This window comes from Lithobates pipiens, unplaced genomic scaffold (assembly GCF_037356315.1).
Source record: "Lithobates pipiens isolate NorthernLeopardFrog02 unplaced genomic scaffold, aLitPip1_a1.2 Scaffold_8, whole genome shotgun sequence".
Classification (NCBI taxonomy): Eukaryota; Metazoa; Chordata; class Amphibia; order Anura; family Ranidae; genus Lithobates; species Lithobates pipiens.
The window spans coordinates 252,148,557-252,169,725 of NW_027507903.1; the positions used below are offsets into that span (position 1 = coordinate 252,148,557).

Genomic DNA, 21,169 nt, shown 5'->3' on the forward strand with positions numbered 1-21,169 from the left:
CAGTCAGCTGACACAGTTCCAAAGATAACTATGTTTTCCACAGTCCTTAACTTGGGGAATTACATCCTCCCTAGACTTCTAACTTCATCAATATCACATGGGGATTCATTGTATGTGTAGCTTTTTTTTAGGAAACCTATTTTATGTAGTAACCTAACCACAGTGTTAGCTATAGGGGTTGATTTACTAAAGCCAAATACTGTGCATATATCTACAGGCAAACACACTGTGCATACAGTGAGGGAAAAACAGTATTTGACCCCCTGTTGATTTTGTACCTTTGCCCACTGACAAAGAGATGATCAGTCTATAATTTTAATGGTAGGTTTATTTTAACAGTGAGAGACAGAATAACAACAAAAATATCCAGAAAAAAACGCATTTAAAAAAACTTAAAATTGATTTTCATTTTAATGAGTGAAATTAGTATTTGATCCCCTATCAATCACCAAGATTTCTGGCTCCCAGGTGTCTTCTGTACAGGTAACGAGCTGAGATTAGGAGCACTCTCTAAAAGGTAGTTCTCCTACTCTCAGCTTGTTACCTGTATAAAAGACGCCTGTCCCCAGAAGCAATGAATCAGATTCCAATCTCTCCACCATGGCAAAGACCAAAGATCTGTCCAAGGATGTCAGGGACAAGATTGTAGGACCTACACAAGGCTGGAATATGCTTCAAGACCATTGCCAAGCGGCTTGGTGAGAGGTTGACAACAGTTGGTGTGATTGTTCACAAATAGAAGAAACACACAATAATTGTAAATCTCCCTCGGAATGGGGCTCCATGCAACATCTCACCTCGTGGCGTTTCAATGATCATGAGGCGGAAACAGCCCCAGAACTACATTGGAGAATCTTGTCAATTATCTCAAGGCAGCTGGGACCATAGGCACCAAGAAAACAATTGGTAACATACTACGCCGTGAAGGAATGAACTCCTGCAGTGCCCACAAGGTCTCCCTGCTCAAGAAATCACATTCACAGGCCCTTCTGAAGTTTGCTAAGGAACACCTGAATGATTCAGAGAACTGGATGAAAGTGTTGTGGTTGATGAGAGCAAAATCAAGCTCTTTGGCATCAATTCAACTCACCGTGTTTGGAGGAGGAGGAATGCTGCCAGTGACCCCAAGAACACCAACCCCACCATCAAACATGGAGGTGGAAACAATATGCTTTGGGGGTATTTTTCTGCTAAGGGGACAGGACAACTTCACTGCATCAAAGGGATGATGGACGAGGGCCATGTACTGTCAAATCTTGTGTGAGAACCTGCTTCCCTCAGCCAGGGAATTAAAGTGGTTGTAAACCTACAAAAAAAAAACCTGCAAAACAAAGGCATAATGAGCTAGTATGCATAGCATACTAGCTCATTATGAACTGCTTACCTTATTTTCGGGTATCGCCAGCTCCGGCGCTGTGATGGCTGGAGCCACAATGACATCACTCCCGAACATGCGAGTGCACATCAGCTGAAGCAATGACACAAATGAGCCGGTACTTCAGTGTGAATGTGCCGATGACCTCGGCACATGCTGATACAGGGGATATCTCCTAAACCGTGCAGGTTTAGAAGATATCCAAGTTAGCTACAGGTAAGCCTTATTATAGGCTTACCTATAGTGAAAAGTGGTTTTAGAGGGTTTACAACCACTTTAAAAAATGGTTTGTGAATGGGTATTCCAGCATGACAATGACCCAAAACACACAGCCAAGGAAACAAATGAGTGGCTCAAAGAAGAAACCCATTAAGGCCCTGGACTGGCCTAGCCAGTCTCCAGACCTTAATCCCATAGAAAATATGTGGAGGGAGCTGAAGGTTCGAGTTTCCAAACATCAGCCTCAAAACCTTAATGACTTGGAGAGGATCTGCAAAGAGGAGTGGGACAAAATCCCTCCTGAGATGTGTGGAAACCTGGTGGCTGACTACAAGAAACATCTGACCTTCGTGATTGCCAACAAGGGTTTGCCACCAAGTACCAAGTCATGTTTTGCGAAGGGGGTCTAATACTTATTTCACTTATTAAAATGCAGATCAATTTTATAACTTTTTTTAAAATGTGCTTTTCTGGATTTTTTTGTTATTCTGTCTCTCACTGTTAAAATAAACCTACCATTAGAATTATAGACTGATTTCTTTGTCAGTGGGCAAACGTACAAAATCAGCAGGGGATTAAGTACTTATTTCCCTCACTGTATATCATATTTACTAAATGCAACTATTGTGAATGCGGCAAAGCTCTACTCATTTCCATCATCCAATCATGTGCAAGCAAAAATGCTGTTTTTTAAATTTTCTTTGCACCATATTCACTAAACTCTGGGGAAGAATGCACCTGGGCAAAGTGCAATGTCTGTTTTTCGTTAGTAAATCAACCCTATAGTGGCCCTAACTAAAATAGCAGGTGCCGCTCAAGGCTCCACCAGGTCCTCTTATGTAGCGACTGCTTGGGATGCAGACAAGGACAGAGCTTGTCTCAGCTCTAGACATCTAATGGAAAAGGGAAAAGTCCTGGAAGTTGCACATCTCTGCAAAACCTTGTAAGAAAATGTATGACAGCCTCAGCCTGGGCTCCAACCAGGCCAAGTTTCCAATACGTTTCATTCCCATGATGGAGCTTAGTCATGGGGATAAGGATCCCATGCATAGGGGGGGGGGGAAATAAATGCATCATCGGCTGCTATTTAATTAAGAAACATGGGTATCAGGTGAACATTAGCCTTAGATTAGGATGACACAGCATGAAAAAGCTGATGTGCAAATGCAAAAAGAAAATATATATAATGTCCAAAAAAAATGCCAAAGCATACAGAGGATAAATATGGGTACTAAAAAACTGATGGCAAACAATTGAAAAAAAAAAAAGATGGATATATATCCAAAAAGGAATAAACCCCAAAAGCAGCCAAAAAAAGAAAATGGAGAAAGAGAAATCCTCCCAAAAGCATAGGATATGGAGTCTAAAAAAGTAATTTTTAGTGCTCATGCACACGGACGTTTTAAAAAACTGGCTGCAAAGCTAGCTCCGATGCCTGGAAAAATCGTCGTTAAAAACTTGATTTTTACCACGTTTTGCATTGGCGTTTTTGCGCGTTTTTGCGCGTTTTTTAGCGTTAGCGTTAAGTAGCGTTTTTTAAGAAACACATCTCTTGGCTATAGCACTCAGAAAACAAAGAAAATATGTTGCGCGTTTATGCGCGTTTTTGCGCGTTTTTGCGCGTTTATGTGCGTTTTTGCGCGCTTTCCCGCGATTCGCGTTTTTACAGCTCTAGCTCCACGCCACGGAACGCACTGGTCCTGGGTTTTTTTTACAGCTTAAAAACGCCTATGCCATTTGCAGCTCAAAAACGCCTAGGTGGGCATGAAGCCATAGACTAACATGGACAGCCGTTTTTAAGCTGCAAAAAAAGCTCAAAAAAGTGGCTGTAAAAACGTCCGTGTGCATGAGGCCTAAAACTTGCATTGATTTTATTATCAACAAACGTAAAAACGGACTAATGTTCACCTGATATCTATTTTGTCTTAATTAAGTGGCAGCCGATGATGCATTTATTTTCCCCCCTATGCATGGGATCCTTATCCCCATGACTAAGCTTGGTTGGCGAAGTGAAACACGGGGGGGGGGGGGGGGGTGGCCTGGTTGGAGCCTGGGCTGAGGCTGTCATACACATTCTTACAGGGTTTTGCAGAGATGTGTGACTTCCAGGACTTTTTCTTTTTCCATTCAACCTTCTAGTCTCCCTCCACTTTTTGTATATTTTTTGCATCTTTTATGAATGTTTTACAGTTTCCATATGGCGCAATATACTCTGCTTTTTGTGTCTGGCATATGACCAGCTTGTGAAATTATTACTGCCTTGTAATAATTTTTGCTAATGATATAGATCAGCTGGTATTAAATAAAGGCAATCAAAATTTACATAAACTAAAGCTTGTTACACATGGCTCAAACTTTCGCATATTCCTGAGAGTCAACTGAAATTTGCGCTGTTGGTGGCCCTGCCAACGCCATCCGGCTTGACAAAGTTAGTTTAAGAAATCAAAGGTGCCAGGCGGAAAAAAGGAATCTGAACAGTGACTGCAGCTAATGAGCTGTAATAACTGTTTGGGTATTCTGACAATACTGGTGCCAGCTGTTAGAATACAATAGCCAGCAGTGATAAACTTCTCCATCTATGCTGTCTAGCGTGGAATGGCGAATCTGTTAATTTCTCAATTTTGCTGGCTGAACTAGAGAAGCCTGATGGGTTTTACTTCCTGTTTTGCTCCCTGCAAAGCCTGCAAATTAAAAGCATAATGGGCTAGTATCAATATGTGACACTTGCCTGCAAACGAATCCATTCCTGTCACCTGTGCAGGCTGCATCTATCTTCGACCCTCTTCCTTCCGGGGTTCGCAGATTCCAGCTCTGTGATGGGCCGGAGCCGTGTGACGTCACTCCCATGCATGGGAGCCGTCAGTAACGGCACATGCTGGGGGGAAGAAACGAAATCCATTTGTTCACAGCGCATGCGCCAATGACATCAGCACACTACAAGTGAAATATCTCCTAAACGGTGCATGGTTAGGAGATATTTCTACTACCTATAGGTTAGCCTTATTCTAGGCTTACATATAGTTAAGTCACTAGGGAGTGTTTACAAACACTTTAAGAGCCCGTTCACACAGGGGCAACTCAGGATCTGACTTCAGGCCGCCCCTAGTCGCCTCAAGTCACGCTACATGTAAAAATCAATGTAAGTGAATGAGAGCCATCTTAATGCACACTACTGAAGTCGCTCCGACTTCAGAAAAGGTTCCTGTACTACTTCTATCCGACTTCTAAGCGACTGGTACCCATTGATTTCAACGGAAGTCGCCTCCAAGTCAGATCTCCATCTATATTGAGGTGACTCTCGCAGAATAATCAGCTCTCAAGAGGGAACTTCCACGCCAAATTTATAAAAAAAAATCCGGTGTGGGTTTTCCCTCCGGGAGCATACCAGGCCCTTAGGTCTGGTATGGATTTTAAGGGGGAACCCCCACGCCGAAGAAACGGCGTGGGGTTCCCCCAAGGTCCATACCAGACCCTTATCCGAGCACGAAGACTGGCCAGTCAGGAAGGGGGTGGGGACGAGCGAGCGCCCCCCCCCCCGGACCGTACCAGGCCGCGTGCCCTCAACATGGGGGGGTTGGTGCTTTGGGGAAAGGGGGCCCCTGCAGCCCCTTCCACCCCCAAAGCACCTTGTCCCCATGTTGATGAGGACAAGGGCCTCTTCCCGACAACCCTGGCTGTTGGTTGTTGGGGGTCTGCGGGCGGGGGGCTTATCGGAATCCGGGAGCCCCCTTTAATAAGGGGGCCCCCAGATCCCAGCCCCCCACCCTATGTGAATGAGTAAGGGGTACTTCGTACCCCTACCCATTCGCCTGGGGAAAAAGTGTCAATAAAAAAACACAACACAAGTTTTAAAAGTAATTTATTAATCAGCTCCGGGTGTCTTCTTCCGACGTCGGGTCTTCTTTCAACTTCTCCGTTCTGTTCGGCCCCTTCTCCCGCTCTCTGGCGTCTTCTCCCGGGCTCCTCCACTGTCTTCTTGGAGTTCTTTTACTAGCGGAGGAACCTGGTCTCCTCCGTCCTCTGTCCTCCTTCCCTCTTCTCTCTTCTTTCTTCTTCCGATGTTGACACGGCGCTGTCTTCCGCTGTACTGGCTTGTGCGACATGCGCGGTGACTTATATGGGTATAGGGCGTGGTCACCGGGTGATGTCACACGGGACCCAGCCCCTTTATGACGTCACGTCCTGGGGCATGCTGGGACTGTGACAATAATGCCAAAATATAATCATTGCTTTAGTGCAGGAGTGCCCAACCTTTTGAAGAGCGAGGGCCACCTAATCAAATTGGTAACCGGTCGTGGGCCACATTGAGTGGAGAGGGTGCATGGCAGCCCACTCTACTTTTTTTTTTTGCAGATCGGATTGAAGGTAGGTGTTTGTAAATGGACACAAGTCCATTTACATCTTCTACTCCTTAGAGGTGAATGGAGGGTCCAATTGGGTCGGACTGACCGTGTGAAAGGGGCCTATGGCTCCTATGCAGGTAACCCTCAGGTGCACTGCTCTGCACCTGCGAATCAGTTTGAAAGCAGCCCAGTAACCACTGCAGAACAGATATGCCCATATATACACTGTGGTTTTAGTAATAAGCTTACTATTAATAACAGTATTCTATTCTAATCCATCCCAGAGCAGGAGGTCACAGGCCACATCAGAGGGCTCCGCGGGCCACTGGTTGGGCACCCCAGTTTTAGTGGATTTGTTACGTACATACCACCTTTATTTTGTATTCTAGCTTCTTTATAGCTGTTAAATTAGCTTAACGCGTAATTCCAGCCAAAACTCTTTTGGGGTGATTGGGTAAAGGTTAGGTCAACTTTAATTGCTCTCTGTGGCTCCCTGTTTGTGAGATTTGTTCTCGCTTCCTGATTATATGATGGATGTCAAGCAGAACTCGAAATGAGGACCGAGAGAGAGCGTGCAAAAAGCTTAGAACCCCTGTCAGGAATTTATTGCCGATCTCGCCTCGTGAGGGAAATTTTATGCTCCCTACCTGTCCAGGAGATAGCTGTCAGCATAGAAAGTGAGCGCAAGTCTCCTCAACAGTGACACAGACAGTATTTAAAACTTGATAGAAAATATTTCTGGAATGGGATAAACCACTGTGGCAAAGCCTTTTATTTTGGGTCTGGTAGCATTCATTCATATTTTCTGTCAGTTTCACATATATGACCTAATGAATGGCATTATATGACCTGTTTTGTGTCAGATGAGGCTATTGGGAATATAGTTCTACCAGATGGTGATTTCTTTGTATTATTTTTAAAAAAGGGAAAAAAAAGAAGTCAACTCTTCCATTATTCGACATCTAATTACACAATAGCAAAGTAGTTTTGTGAAAGCCATCTGCTAACTGAAGGATGTGCTATGGTTTTACCAATAATTAGGTCCTGCTAAGGAGAATTTCATTATTTTTAGGACCCCTATTAGATTTTATTGGATGCACATACAAAGCATTTCCGCATTGTAACCTTGTTATGTGTAGTAAACCTAATTAACCAAATACACCAGATTGTTTGGGCTACAGGAGCTGTTTTCTATCCAGGATTTTTTTGAGTTATTTGGGATATCTCGGTTAGAGTTTTTATAAAAGTATATTTTTTGACCGTCAGATAAAGTACAGAGAGGTTCAATTACTTTAGAGGGGATCACATGACCCACCCATTTTTATTTTTATTTTAAATGTCTTGTTTGTATATCAGTACTAAAAAAGCCTATGTGATGGATGTTCCTTTAGACAGCTGCATTTTTAGCGATCTCATTAAAAGTCTCACTCACTAAGGGTCCTTTCACATGGACGATCCGTTCAGGTCAGCCTGTCAGTTTTTCAGGCAGACCTGAACGGATGCTCCATAGAGCTCTATGGAGCGTCGGATGTCCGCTGAAATCCGAGCCGCTACGATCCGAACAAGTGTGATGGAGGAAAAAGCTATTTTTCCATCCGTCATCGGATCGGGTGACGACGGACACTGCGGTCCTTCGTCACCCAATCTTCCATAGGGGAGAGCGGTGCTGTGACAGGTCCGTCCCTGCGCAGTGTGCAGAGACAGATCTGTCATCTTCCTGCTCAGCGGAGATCGCTCCGGCGATCCCCGCTTAGCAAGCAGGCTATCCACTGGACGGATCATCACTGATCCACCCTGTGTGAAAGGACCCTAAGGTATTGACTGTTCGAATCCCTTCATAGCAACACCACTGAAGCCCAAAGCTCCAAACCAACAACATGTAACTATTTACTGAGGTATTACATGAATGCTAGATCTCCTTCCAAGACAATCTTTCATTGTCATTCATTGCATTCTGGTTGTTTCATTTTCCTTTCACTTACAAAAGCCAATGACTGTCGGTGTTCTATCATAGACTGAAATGGTCACGCATGACTGGAATAGTCAATATCAATGCATGCGGCTGTTGTATTCCCTATACGTTTTTTATTTTTACGATCTGTGTCCCATTGCGGAGCTTTCCCTTCACTTCCTGTCCCATAGGCAAACAGGAAGTGAAGGAAAATCCCTACAAATGAAGGGAATTTCTTGAGGACCCCCAGGTCACCATAACCTGTGTCCTCTTTGGATGATTTCTATTACTTTTTTGGGGACAACCCAAAATTTGGGATTTTTTATTTTATTTACTTTCACTTTTAATGATAATGGTAAACAGGACAAATAGTGAGGGGGAATCTCCCTGACAGGGGTTTAATCTGTCTCCACGCCTCCAACACGTTTTGCCTTTAGTTATACTTTAAATTTGTATGCAAGTTGGAACAGGTACAATTTTTAAGTATAACACCAGGCAAAAAATAATTTCCAAGTTTTGGATAGCATAGGGAAGAGTTAACTGGCCATGCAGCGATGTGGGATTGCTGACAGGTCCGCTGGACAGTAGGTGGCAGCATGTGGTGGGCAGCAAAATGACCGCCTGGCGGTTTCAGGGAGCAGCGTGTCATCATGCTGCCTCAGTTTTTAAGTACTAGTCATATGCAAGTCAGTTGTTTGTAACTCGGGGACTCCCTGTAGTTGAACAGGCAGATGTTAGATCTTTATTCAAGCAGTGCCTATAGATGAAGAACACTATTAAATGTTTGCTTTTTAATTATTTATTCAACAATAGATGTTGATGGGTTTCCTTGCATGAACTACCCCTACCAAATTTCAGACTTGTCTACCGCAGGCCTTAATTCTAAACACCCCTCTCCTGCAGGTTCAAAATTTAGATGCATGTACTTTGACACCAACTGTTGCAATAGTTACCTGAACATCTTGCAAGTAAATTTTGTGGTTCTTGGAGAGATTTTTATTTTATTTATTTATTTATTTTTTTAAGCATTAAATGGTCAGCTCTTGGACTAAATTTGCTGGGTCAGCCAGTCCTGGACAAATTAGCAGTTCTTTAATTCTATACCACATGTTATGTAGGGGTGTAATCATGAAAATCGGTACACCAGATGAGTTTTTTGGGCCATTTGTTCACATTTATGCACAGGCAATATTTTAATCAAGATATATTGTTTAGCCTGTTGAAATATGTTAAATTCAACAATTTCCATGGGCTGCTTACTATGGAATTTGTTATCCAGAATGGCCACTGTGGCTCTTCATTCAGCTTGTTCTGTAAGGACTTCACTTAAATGACTTCAGAAGTAAATTTCACCCACCTGCAATCTTCCTGTCTAATGAAAGCACCCTACTTGTCTTCTGAGGGGCTTATATGAGCATGGGATGACCAGCAAACCGATCTCAATGTCTGGAAAGTTGTTTTCCTTAGTTAAATCAGACATACATGCATCAAAATCTATCCAGTTCAGCAGAGACCCAATGAATTTTGATCCATGTATGGCCACTGTGGTTGAACAGAATTCAATTTACTGATCAACTTCCGTTTAACCACCTTATTGCTTGATCAGCGCCACATGCAAAAGGCTGCAGGGCTAATTTGTGTATTCTAACAGCAAGGTAGTCTCCCCACTGTCAGAGTATAATGAGCAAAGGGCAAAGGAGGAAGGGGGTCGGCAAATTAAAAAAGTGGACCATGTCAATAGTGCTAGGTCTGTTTTAAAGAGTTACATGCTGCCCATGTGCAAACACTAGAATGTGTCTACTATTACCTACAGTATCCATTGAGCAACTCTGTTTCTAAGGTGACTTTGTTAAGCTGGTCATAGATGGGTCAGTGATTCAGCCCATTCGAACAAATGGACTGAAGATCGCAACGCACTGAGATTGCATGGGAATCGCACAGGAATGTGGTCCACGTTAATGTGATTCTAGTGTGAATCGGCCCTAAATGCTGCATAGACTTTTTGAATGTACTTTTTAGCAGACATATGGTATAAACATATTTTCATTGTGCTTGGCTTTATGGAGCTTGAATGTAGAGCCATGTACTTTTCAAGTACCTCTAAAGTGTTCCTGTACTCAGGATGGCCATCTGAATGTTAGGCTCATTCTTTAACAGCTTCTCTTGTGTCTATGAAGAATATAATAGCCACTTTGTTGCTTTAGTGCCAAGCAGTATTTGTCTACCATTCACCAATGCTAGTGTTAGATCCTGGCTCTTAGCATGATCATTTTGTGTACATTTATTTTCAGCTGATTTCATACACAGTAAGTGGTTTCCAGTAAGATAATTTTGTCAAACAACTCACATGATTCAGTTGTGGTGTTAAATGATGTGTGTGTAATAAGGGTGCAAGAATGCAATGCAAAAAAATGTAAAGTGATAGATGTACACTTCATTTTATCTTTCCATTTCAAGTGACATGAAAGTGTTTGATCCGCCCGACTGCTAAATTGTTATCTTGTGACCTGAATTTAGAGCAAAATCGTATTCATGTAGGAATAAACTGCACTGGCTTCTTTCTTTTTCCAATAATTTATTAGAATTTTTGAGTTTTTTTTTTTATATATAAAAAAATAAAATAATAATAATAATATATATATATATATATATAATATTTATTTTTATATATATATTTATTTTAAACATAAAGTATAGTGCATAGTAAGTAATTCAATATTTTGAGTTTTTATTTAGTAAATCAAGTCATTTTTGAAAACCCCTTTTTACATTTTTACAAGCTCAGTCTTCCATATTTTTCGTTTATTGTACTAAATGTAGAACTTTACTAGACGGCGCTCTCAGTGGCCAAGTTCAATGACTCAGAGACTTGCATTATAAGAAGGATCAGTAAAGTACCACCACTGTATAGCACTGCATAACAGGAAGCCTGTGTTTGTAATGGGCAAATTTGGCTTTCCTTTGTATATACGAGTATATAATTGCATAGAGATATAGGAAAAAAAAGAGGTTAAAAAAAAAATGTACATAATACAATTTTCATAGAGTTTTATATGTTTGTCAAACATAAAAAAAATACAAAGAAATCATTATACACATTATACATTTTTTTTTAATGCCAAAAATCTGGTCTGGTATGCCTGGATAGTTGCACAAGAGAATTCTACAAACTTCTGTATGTGTCGGTTCCAAATTAATAATGAATGTAAAGTAGTCTGAGCAGGATAGAGTCGCATAGAGTTTCCTGTGCTGATTTATAAACATACAGCTCCTCATGGCCTTGCAGCTAGACTACAGTAAGCAGAATATTAATCACCTATTCTAGCTTCAGTAAAACAGACACTGTTTAGAGAATTCCAATATCTGGCAGTCCATTTAAGACTTGCATGGTGGTGAACCTGTCTTTTCCAGGATAACTCAAGATCTTTTAACCGTTTTACTTTATTGCTCCTAATATATTCCACTCTAAATTTACCTAATCTCTAAATGCATTTTACATGCACTTTAAAGTAAATCATTTAATCAAATAATGTTGTCTGAATGTCAGGGTTTACATTGAACATTGCTGATGTATATTGCTTTTTAAAATATGGGGAACGTTTTTTTCAACCACACATCAAACCACACTTTTTTTCAACCACACATCAAAGTAACAATGTTCTATCCACACGGAGGTTGTTCCACATAACAATGAACACAAATATATTTCTGCCTCCTTGCGATTTTTTTTCAGACAGCTCTGTCTATTCCTTCTTAGGGCAGAGCTTCCCCAGTTTTGGCCTTCCTGCTGAACTTGTTCCTTCAGTCACCAGACTGGACCCGTGACTGGACCCGTGGTCTGCTGAAATACCTGACTGCCACTCGCTTAGTTCAGATGCACCAATCTGTTTTGACGTGGACTTTATCTGTCTATTCACAATCTCCAACTCTCTCAGATGGAGATCTTGCTTGGTGTCCTATCTTTGTAGGTTGGACAGACCTTGGCGTGTGCTCCCCACATGTCGGGCTTCAAGCTGCCCTTGCAGCGCAGAGGAGTCCTAACTGACTTGAGAATACAATACAATACAATATGAACTCCAATCAGTTGCACACATGTTCTTGGGACTCTTTCCCTGCAGAAACATTCATTAGCTGTATCTTTACACAGGGACAGACTGTCCATCTCTCACACTGTATAGACCACACTTTATTTAGGTGAGCCCATGTCCCATCCCAGGCCGGTCATAGACAGAGTTAATTTCTGAAACCACACAGACAGTGTTGACGGAGGAACCCCTACCTTGGCGATATTGTGCTCTCCTCTGGGGGGGGGGGGGTTCAGTGGGAGACGTTCCTGCCGGGAAAACACAGTGATTATTTCAATAATCACATGTAATATCTGACAGGCTGCTTGTACCAAAATCGATTGATCAATCAACTTGGGTACATTCAGCCTGCCCATTCTTCGTTCAAATCTTTGCTGGTTCCGCAGTAACCAGACAAGATTTGAATCGTTTATGGCCTGTGCGTCAAGTGAAGTTTCCTCAACTACAGACATAATCCGCAAAGACTCAAATTTCCTGGGGTGGGTCTTGACCCCATATAAGTTTGCACAGTGGTTAAGTGGCTAGCACTTCCCCCTGGCAGCATTAGGGTCATCAGTTAGAATCCCAACCACGGCACAACCTGCCTAGAGTTTGCATGTTCTCCCTGTGCCTACGTTGGTTTCCTCCAGGTATTACAATTTCCTCCCACACTAAAAAGACATGCTGGTAGCTTAATTGGCTCCTGTCTAAATAGACCCTAGTATGTGTATGCATGAATGTGAGTTGGGGACCTTAGACTGTAAACTCCTTGAGATCAGGGACTGATGTGAATGTACAATATACAGTATATGTAAAGTGTTGCATAAATTAACACAATATAAGTACCTATAATAAATAATCATCTGTGAGAACTTAATTTTCTTAGGGTGTGCCAGGGCCCCATTTAACCTTGCATTTAACCAGTAAAGCTTCTTCAAGTATAGGTATTGTCTGTGAATGCCTAAACTCCATTTATCTAGACAGGGCCAGCCCTTATCTAGCTTTGCATGCGTCAAGTGAAACTTATTCAAGCACAGATATAATCTGTGAAAACCCCACATCTGACTGAATATCTATTTCTGTGACTTCAACTGGTCACCAAGGAAGCCCACATGTAGTATGTCTTTGCTCCTAGTTACTGAGAAATAGTTTTGTAGCTAGTTAGTCTGTCTGTGAGGTCCATGCAACTGCTGTCCTTCAAGAGGATATACAGCTACCATAATTGCAGCCATGTTTGTCACCATACAGTGCCTTGAAAAAAAAATGGAAAGTGTATGGCACAACTGCAAACCTACAAAGACATGTCCATCCACCTTAACTGACATGACGGGCAAGGAGAGCATTAATCAGAGAAGCAGCCAAGAGGCTTATGGTAACTCTGGAGGAGCTGCAGAGATTCACAGCTCAGGTGGTAGAATCTTTCACATGACAACTATTAGTCGTGCACTCCACAAATTTGAGCTTTATGGAAGAGTGTTAAGAAGAAAGCCATTGTTGAAAGAAAGCCATGAGAAGTCCTCTTTGTAGCATGTGAGAAGCCATGTGGGGGACACACCAAACATGTGGAAGAAGGTGCTCTGCTCAGATGAGACCAGAATTGACCTTTTTGGCCCAACAGCAAAATGCTATGTGTGGCGGAAAACTAACGCTGCATATAACCCTGAACAGACCATTGTGAAACATGGTGGTGGCAGCCTCATTTTGTAGGAATGCTTTTCTTCAACAGGGACGGGGAAGCTGGGAAGAGTTGATGGGAAGATGGGTGGAAAATGCAGGGCAATCTTAGAAGAAAACCTATTAGGGACTGCAAAAGACTTAAGACTTTGGTGGAGGTTCACCTTCCAGCAGGACAACGACCCTAAACATACAGCCAGAGCTACAATGGAATGGTTTAGATCAAAGTGTGTTAGAATGGCCCAGTCAAAGCCCAGACCTAAATCCAATTGAGAATCTATGGCAAGACTTGAAAATTGCTGTTTACAGATGCTCTCCATCCAATTTGATAGAGCTTAAGCTATTTTGCAAAGAAGAAAGGGCAAATATTTCACTCCCTAGATGTGCAAAGCTGGTAGAGACATACCCAAAAAGACTTACAGCTGTAATTGCAGCGAAAGGTGGTTATACAAATAATTTACGTGAGGGGGCTGAATACAAATGCACGCCACGCTTTCAAATATTTATTTGTAAAAAATGTTGAAAACCATTTATTATTTTTCTTCCACTTCACAATTGTATTGTACTTTGTGTTGGTCTATTACATAAAATCCCAATAAAATACATTTTACGTTTTTGGTTGTAATATGACAAAATGTGGACAATTTCAAGGGGTATGAATACTTTTTCAAAGCGCTGTATGTAGGTGGCTGTTGAACTGGTCCACTTAAACACACACTGCCCTCCTAAGATCTCAAATGTTTAGTACATTCTTAATCAGTTCTCCAGGCTGTTACCCCAGACAGTATATCATCTTGCATGAGACGCTTTCTTATTGTTTTTTTTTTTTTGTTTTTTTCTTTAATAGCAATAAAAGGGTGACTAATTAGTCTCAATGCCTATATTCAGGAAGATACCATGTGAGATATATAAAAAGAATGCAAGCTTTTATACAGTTAGTATGTGAATTGACTTCTCAGAATTCATATAATCAACAGACCGTTTCTTGTTACGTTTATAAAGATTATTTAAAGTGAAACATTTCAACATTTCAAAATATATTGGGGGAGATTTACTAAAACTGGTGCATACACAGATTCTAACTTCAGCTTGTTCAATTAAGCTTTGACAGTAAGGCCGTGTTCACATGGACACGACAGTCATACCACTATCATCCTACTTTGCTCTGCGACATCAGTCCTACATTGGTTCCTACATTGGTCCTACATCAATCCGACTTCAATAAACAGGGATCCGACTTTGATCCCCGACAATAACAGACGCTGTGTCTGGTATGAATTTTTCGGGGGAACTTCACGCAAAAAAAAAAAAAAACGGCTTCCAAGAGCATTCCAGGCCCTTCACTCTAGTATGGATTTTAAGGGGAGCCTCCACGCCAAAAAAATTACCTTTATCCGAGCACACAGCCCGGCAGATCAGGAAAGGAGGTGGGGACGAGAGAGCATCCCCTCTCCTGAGCTGTACCAGGCCGCATGCCCTCAACATGGGGGGTTCGTGCTTTGGGCAGGAGGGGTCCTGCGCCCCCCACCCCAAAGTACCTTGTCTTCTGCCTCTGCCGGGTCTTCTACGCTGTTTTCTCTTTTACTGGGTCTTCTCCCTCTGTTCTTCTGATGTTGACGCGACACTGTCTCCCGCTCTAATGCTGGGTGCGCGTCGTGCCACTACTTATATTGGCATGGGGCCGGGTCACCGGGTGACGTCATATGGAGTCCCCACCACCTTATGACCGGCCCTTGTCCTCATCAACATGGGGGAAAGGTGCTTTGGGGTGGGGTCCCTCCTTGCCCCAAAGCACCCACCCCCCCCCATGTTGAGGGCATGTAGCCTGATACAGTCCAGGAGGGGAAGGGGCGCTCGCTCATCCCCACCCCCTTTCCTGACCTGCCATGTTGTGTTCTCGGATAAGGGTCTGGTATGGATTTTTATGGGGGGGGAACCCCCATGCCATTTTCCTTAAAATCCATACCAGACCAAGGGGCCTGGTATACTCTTGGAGGGGGAACCCATGCCGTTTTTTTTTTTTTTTTTTGTTTTTTTTATTTGGTGATACAACTTTGATCCCCGACTTCAGTGATATTCAATGGGCTGAAGTAGGATCAAAGTCGGACCAAAGTAGTGTAGGGAGCATTTTCAAAGTCGAACCGACTTGTGTCAGACCAGTTAATACGGCTCTCATAGGCAAACATTGATTTTCACACGTCATGCAACATGAGCTCCCAATTTTTGTGCATTTGTCGTACAAGTGTGAACCCGGCCTAAGGCTCCGTTAACACTTGTACAACTTTGGAGACATAAAGTCGCATGACAAGTCGCAGCCCATTGATTTCAGTGGCACTTGTTCAAATCTATGCAATTTAGATTCCTGCAGTACTTTGATGTGATTTGAGTTCTCGAGAGTGCTAAAGTCACATCACAGTTGAACTCGCACAACTTTGGAATCACACTACTGCGAACAGAACCTAAAACCTAGAAGTTGATTGGTTACTATGCACAGCTGCACCAGATTTTTTGTGCACCAGTTTTAGTAAATCTCTCCCAACTTGTTTGTAAAAGTTCAGTTTATTACAGTTTTTCTCCAAAAAAAATCAGTATTTTTTTTTGCATAGGTAGGAAATGTCCTTTTTTTTAAAAAAAATAGTTTTGAAGTTTACTACTTTTATTAAGGTGACTCATACTAAATGCATTGCACTTGGTTCAACTATTTTTAATTTTTAATTTTTTTTTAATTGCTTTAAAAGCTTCAGCCAGTCATCTAATTATTTTTCTGTGGTCATATATAGTGAAGCATCTCAAGAAGATCCTGAGGATGATATGGGTATGGTACTCTCAGATGAAGAAGAAATACTCAATAGCTCAGATGAAGATGAATTTAGCTCGGACTCCAGCAAAGCAGATCTTGATAATCTGGAATGTAAATTGGTATGTAAATATGCCTGCATGTAATTCAGTTCTGTTCCTATGTGTATATAGGATGTTCTGGTTCCTCACTAGTACATAGTGCATATATTATAATGACATTAGTGTGATTTGAGCTTTTAACTTATTAAAGTGGTGTTCCACACAAAAAAAAAGATTAAAATTTCTAAAAAAATAAACATTTGGAATTTTTTTTTTCGCTCACCTCTAAATGCCTGTTGCTAGAGGGTCCCTCGTAGTCTGCCTCCTTCAGTGCCTGGGCTGGTGACATCACTTCCCCCTGGCACAGGAAGGGCTCAGCTCTGCCCCCTCCCTCCTGTCAGTCATCTGGGACACGTGACAGGTCCCAGATGACTGCGGGGCCAATCAAGGCGCGCTGCGCTGCTCGCGCATGCGCAGTGGGTGCCCAGCTCTTGCTTCCATGTGTTATGGAGTGCTCAACAATGACTAGGAATTCAGGGAGCTGTGACATGTCCCACTGCCTACCGTTGTCGGCGCCCCCTCCTCTCCCATCCTACCTATCTTGTATAAAAAAAGATCTGTATACTTACCTTATTTTAGTCCAGTCCGGTCACGTGATCCTGCAGTTCCAGCTCACCTGTTTTATGGAGTGCTTGACAGCTCCAGGAGCTGTAACATCTCTCATGGCCCAGCCGCTGTCAGCACTCCCTCCTTTTCTCTGCAGCTGCTGGTGACTGGCACAGGGCTGCAGGATTATGTGATTGGAACGGACTGAGAAAAGGTAAGTATACACATTGTAGGTAGGATATGTAGGAAGAGGCGGTAAAGAAACATTTTAAGAATAGTTTATGATAGGCTTGAATTCTGCTTTAAGCAAATTTCTTAGAGGCTTGTTCAGGGCAAAGTTACAGGTTCCTTTAAAAAAAAACAAAAAACAAAAAAACCCTCCACCCGTTTATATTCCCCTTCGCCAGGCTCCCTCTCTGTTACATTAATCCATAGTTGTAAATTTCGAACACAGTATAAGCTCAATGTTGGTGCAGTTATTGCATTTTTCTTCTGAAATCACTTTGCCGTTGGTTGCTCATGCCCGAACAGTGTATCTTAGAAGAAAGTCCCATGCTTCTCCATACCCGCTTGGCATTCCCAGATTTACTCTGTATACTGAGATCTCTTAATAGAGTAGTAGGGGAGCATATGGTAGGTGGCTGGGGGTTTCTCAGAATAGACAAAGTGACAGATTCTGTTTAACATGCAGCCGTAAATAAGGAACAAAACGTTTATATAAAATAGCCTAATAAAAATTTCGACAACCATAAAATAAAAAATAAGAAGAATACATCCAAAGTACTATCGTGTACACTTTACAATAACTTACTGTCAATATGCATATTAAATGTTTTTGCAAAGCTACAGTATGTTATGTGGGTTTGCTGAAAATTCTCTTCCTAAATCTAGCTTTGTAATAAACATACACAATAAAGAAGATAACATATAAATGAAAAGTGAATAAATGTATTCAGACTTTTTTGTCTGTGTAACATTTGAATGTGCATAATTGTAGTTTCTTAATTATCTGCAAACCTTGCCATTCGTGGATAAATCTGCATCATAAAAACAAATCATTAGGGATATTCAAATTGAATACATGCAGCAAACAAATTCTTGTGCAGCTGACAGCTGTGTCATCCATACCTTTGACCCAGTTCCAGACAACCCACACATTTTGTAAGATCACACCATGGATTGTTCCCCATTTCAACATGTAACACTCAAATATAGCATTTTTTTTTGTATCCTGCAAAAATAAGTATTACTCAGTAAAATGGGAATGTGACGTGTAAGCTTTTTGTTCTCAGTTTAATTTTTTGGTTTAAGTTTGCTGTATGGCATAGCTTATTTTGCAGTATGTTACATTGATCGCCCATAAAACGAGACCACAGTATTTGGTGGGGGCAAATAAGTAATTGCCCGGGACCCCCAGCTACCCGGTGAAGCAAAAACAAAAAAAAAAAGTTTCCTCCCTTCCCCTTCTTCTAATAAACAGAGACATCTAGACATCTTTTGTAAGACAGCTGATGTTTTTGCTCTAACAGCCATCAGGGTGGATTTACTAAAGGCTATACTGTTATACTGATGGATATACTGTGTACTTTGCAAATGCATTTGCACTAATTTTCCCCAGAGCTTAGTGAATGTGGTAAAGCTTCACTTTGTAAAGAATTCCTAATTGGGTGCAAGGAGAAAATACAATAAAAAATAAAGCAACGTGTTTGTTTGCACATGATTGGATGATGAAAATCACATTTACTCATCTCTGGGGAAAATGCAACTACATTTTCCAAGAGCACAGTCTATTTATTTGCCTTTAGTAAATCCACCCTATTGTGTCCATAGACATGCTGGTTATAAAAGAGCATATAGCTTCTGGTTGTCAGTTGACAACACACTGATAGAGTAGGAAATGTCTACAACCTCTGGCATATATTTTATTTACTGTCTGTGTCCCCATTGGAAGATTTTTCCCCAATTTCCTGTCTCAGCAGTGTGTCAAAGACCCAAAAAGTGATGGGTAAAGTTCTACAATATAGACATAAACACTGCTTTTAGTAGGGCATTAAAGGGTAAAATCTGTCATATTTTTGTCGCTGCCTGTCGTTCTGTATCAGTGACCCCTGTTACCCTCATTTTGTGTCCTGATGCTACAGGGACAGTACAGGGGTGGGGGTAGAGTTAATCAATAAAACATGACAGGGGCTCAAACCTTCTACCACCATATCAAACAGCTTCCATTAAAACAATACACATTTTTATATGCAGGAAAAGAGACCAAGAAAGAAGACAAAAGTATACTACATTGCTAAAGAGATCATGAGCTCTGAGAAAGTGTAAGTATTTTACAGATTTCTCTTATTATAAACGCTTAAGATTATTTGGATTCTCACTATTTTTATTTTTTTAATTAACAGGTTTGTTGATGTCCTTAAGCTGTTGCATATTGTAAGTACTGTACTCTTTCCTTCTCAATTATATATAGATTTGTATCCACTTCATTTGTAATTTACGGTATTCTATGAATATACACAAACTCACTTGTGAAGTATAATCTGTAAACCTTAATTGACGCCTACAGTGAGGGAAAAAAGTATTTGATCCCCTGACGATTTTGTGAGTTTCACCCAAGATCTATTGTTTAACCTGTTCAAATGTAAAATTTAATAATTTCCATGGGGTGCAGGCACCACTAGTATATCTGCTATGAAATTTGGTGTTCAGAATGGCCACTGTGGCCCTACATTCGGCTTCTTCTGTAAGTGCTTCACTTAACAGTTCACCCACCTACTGTGAGGGAAACAAGTATTTGATCTGCTGATTTTGTAGGTTTGGCCACTGACAAAGAAATGATCAGTCTATAATTTTAATGGTAGGCTTATTTTAACAATGGGAGACAGAATAACAACACAAATATCCAATAAAATGCATTAAAAAAAAGTTATAAATTGATTTGCATTTTAATGAGTGAAATAAGTATTTGATCCCTACCAATCAGCAAGATTTCTGGCTCCCAGGTATCTTCTATACAGGTAATGAGCTGAGATTAGGCGCACTCTCTTAGGCCTGTTTTACACCTATCCATTTTTTAGTGCATTTTCAGTTTTGCAGAAACACACTACAGTCCATTTAACATAGTTTCCCAGGGATGTAGTTCACATCTGTGCATTTTATGGAAAGGTCCAGGGATTGTTTTCTGGTTTTTGGTTCCATAGTCTTCAGTGGATCAAAAATGTGTATTGAAAAACGCAAAATGCACCTGAAATATGCAAACTGCAACCCGCATAGGTTTGAATCAGGCCTTAAAGTGAATACTCCTAATATCAGCTTGTTACCTATATAAAAAACACCTGTCCACGGAAGCAATCAATCAGATTCCAATCTCTGCACCATGGCCAAGACCAAAGAGCTGTCCAAGGATGTCAGGGACAAGATTGTAGACCTACACAAGGCTGGAATGGGCTACAAGAACATCGCCAAGCAGCTTGGTGAGAGGGTGACAACAGTTGGTACTATTATTCTCAAATGGAAAAAACACGAAATAACTGTCAATCTTCCTCGGTCAGGGGCTCCATGCAAGGTCTCACCTCGTGGAGTTTCAATGATCATTAAAACAGTGAGGAATCAACCCAGAGCTACATAGAAGAATCCTGTCAATGATCTCAAGGCAGCTGGGACAGCTAGTCACCAAGAAAACAGTTGGTAACACACTATGCCCTGAAGGACTGCAATCCTCCAAGGCTCCCCTGCTCAAAAAAAGCACATGTACAGGCCAGTCTTCGGAAAGGAACATCTGAAAGAACTGGGTGAAAGTGGACATATGAGACCAAAATCGAGCTCTTGGACATCAACTCAACTCGCTGTGTTTAAAGGAGGAGGAGGCATGCTGGCTATGACCCCAGAACACCATCCCCACCGTCAAACATGGAGGTGGAAACATTATGCTGTGGGGGTGTTTTTCAGCTAAGGGCACAGGACAACTTCATTGCATTAAAGAGACGATGGACGGGACTATATATCTTCAAATCTTGGGTGAGAACCTCCTTGGCTCAGCCAGGGCATTGAAAATGGGTCATGGATGGGTATTCCAGCATGGCAATGCCCAAAAACACAC

The 21,169-nt window shown here is 41.6% G+C and overlaps 1 protein-coding gene across 1 annotated transcript in view; it reads left to right on the forward strand.

Moving 5' to 3' along the window:
* FGD6 (FYVE, RhoGEF and PH domain containing 6) overlaps positions 1-21,169 on the forward strand; it is a 138,479-nt gene that overhangs the window by 53,430 nt on the left and 63,880 nt on the right. The window contains exons 3-5 of the mRNA XM_077470307.1: positions 16,407-16,545; positions 19,324-19,391; positions 19,473-19,503. Coding sequence (XP_077326433.1) covers positions 16,407-16,545; positions 19,324-19,391; positions 19,473-19,503 — 238 coding nt within the window. The remainder of the gene's footprint in view (positions 1-16,406; positions 16,546-19,323; positions 19,392-19,472; positions 19,504-21,169) is intronic.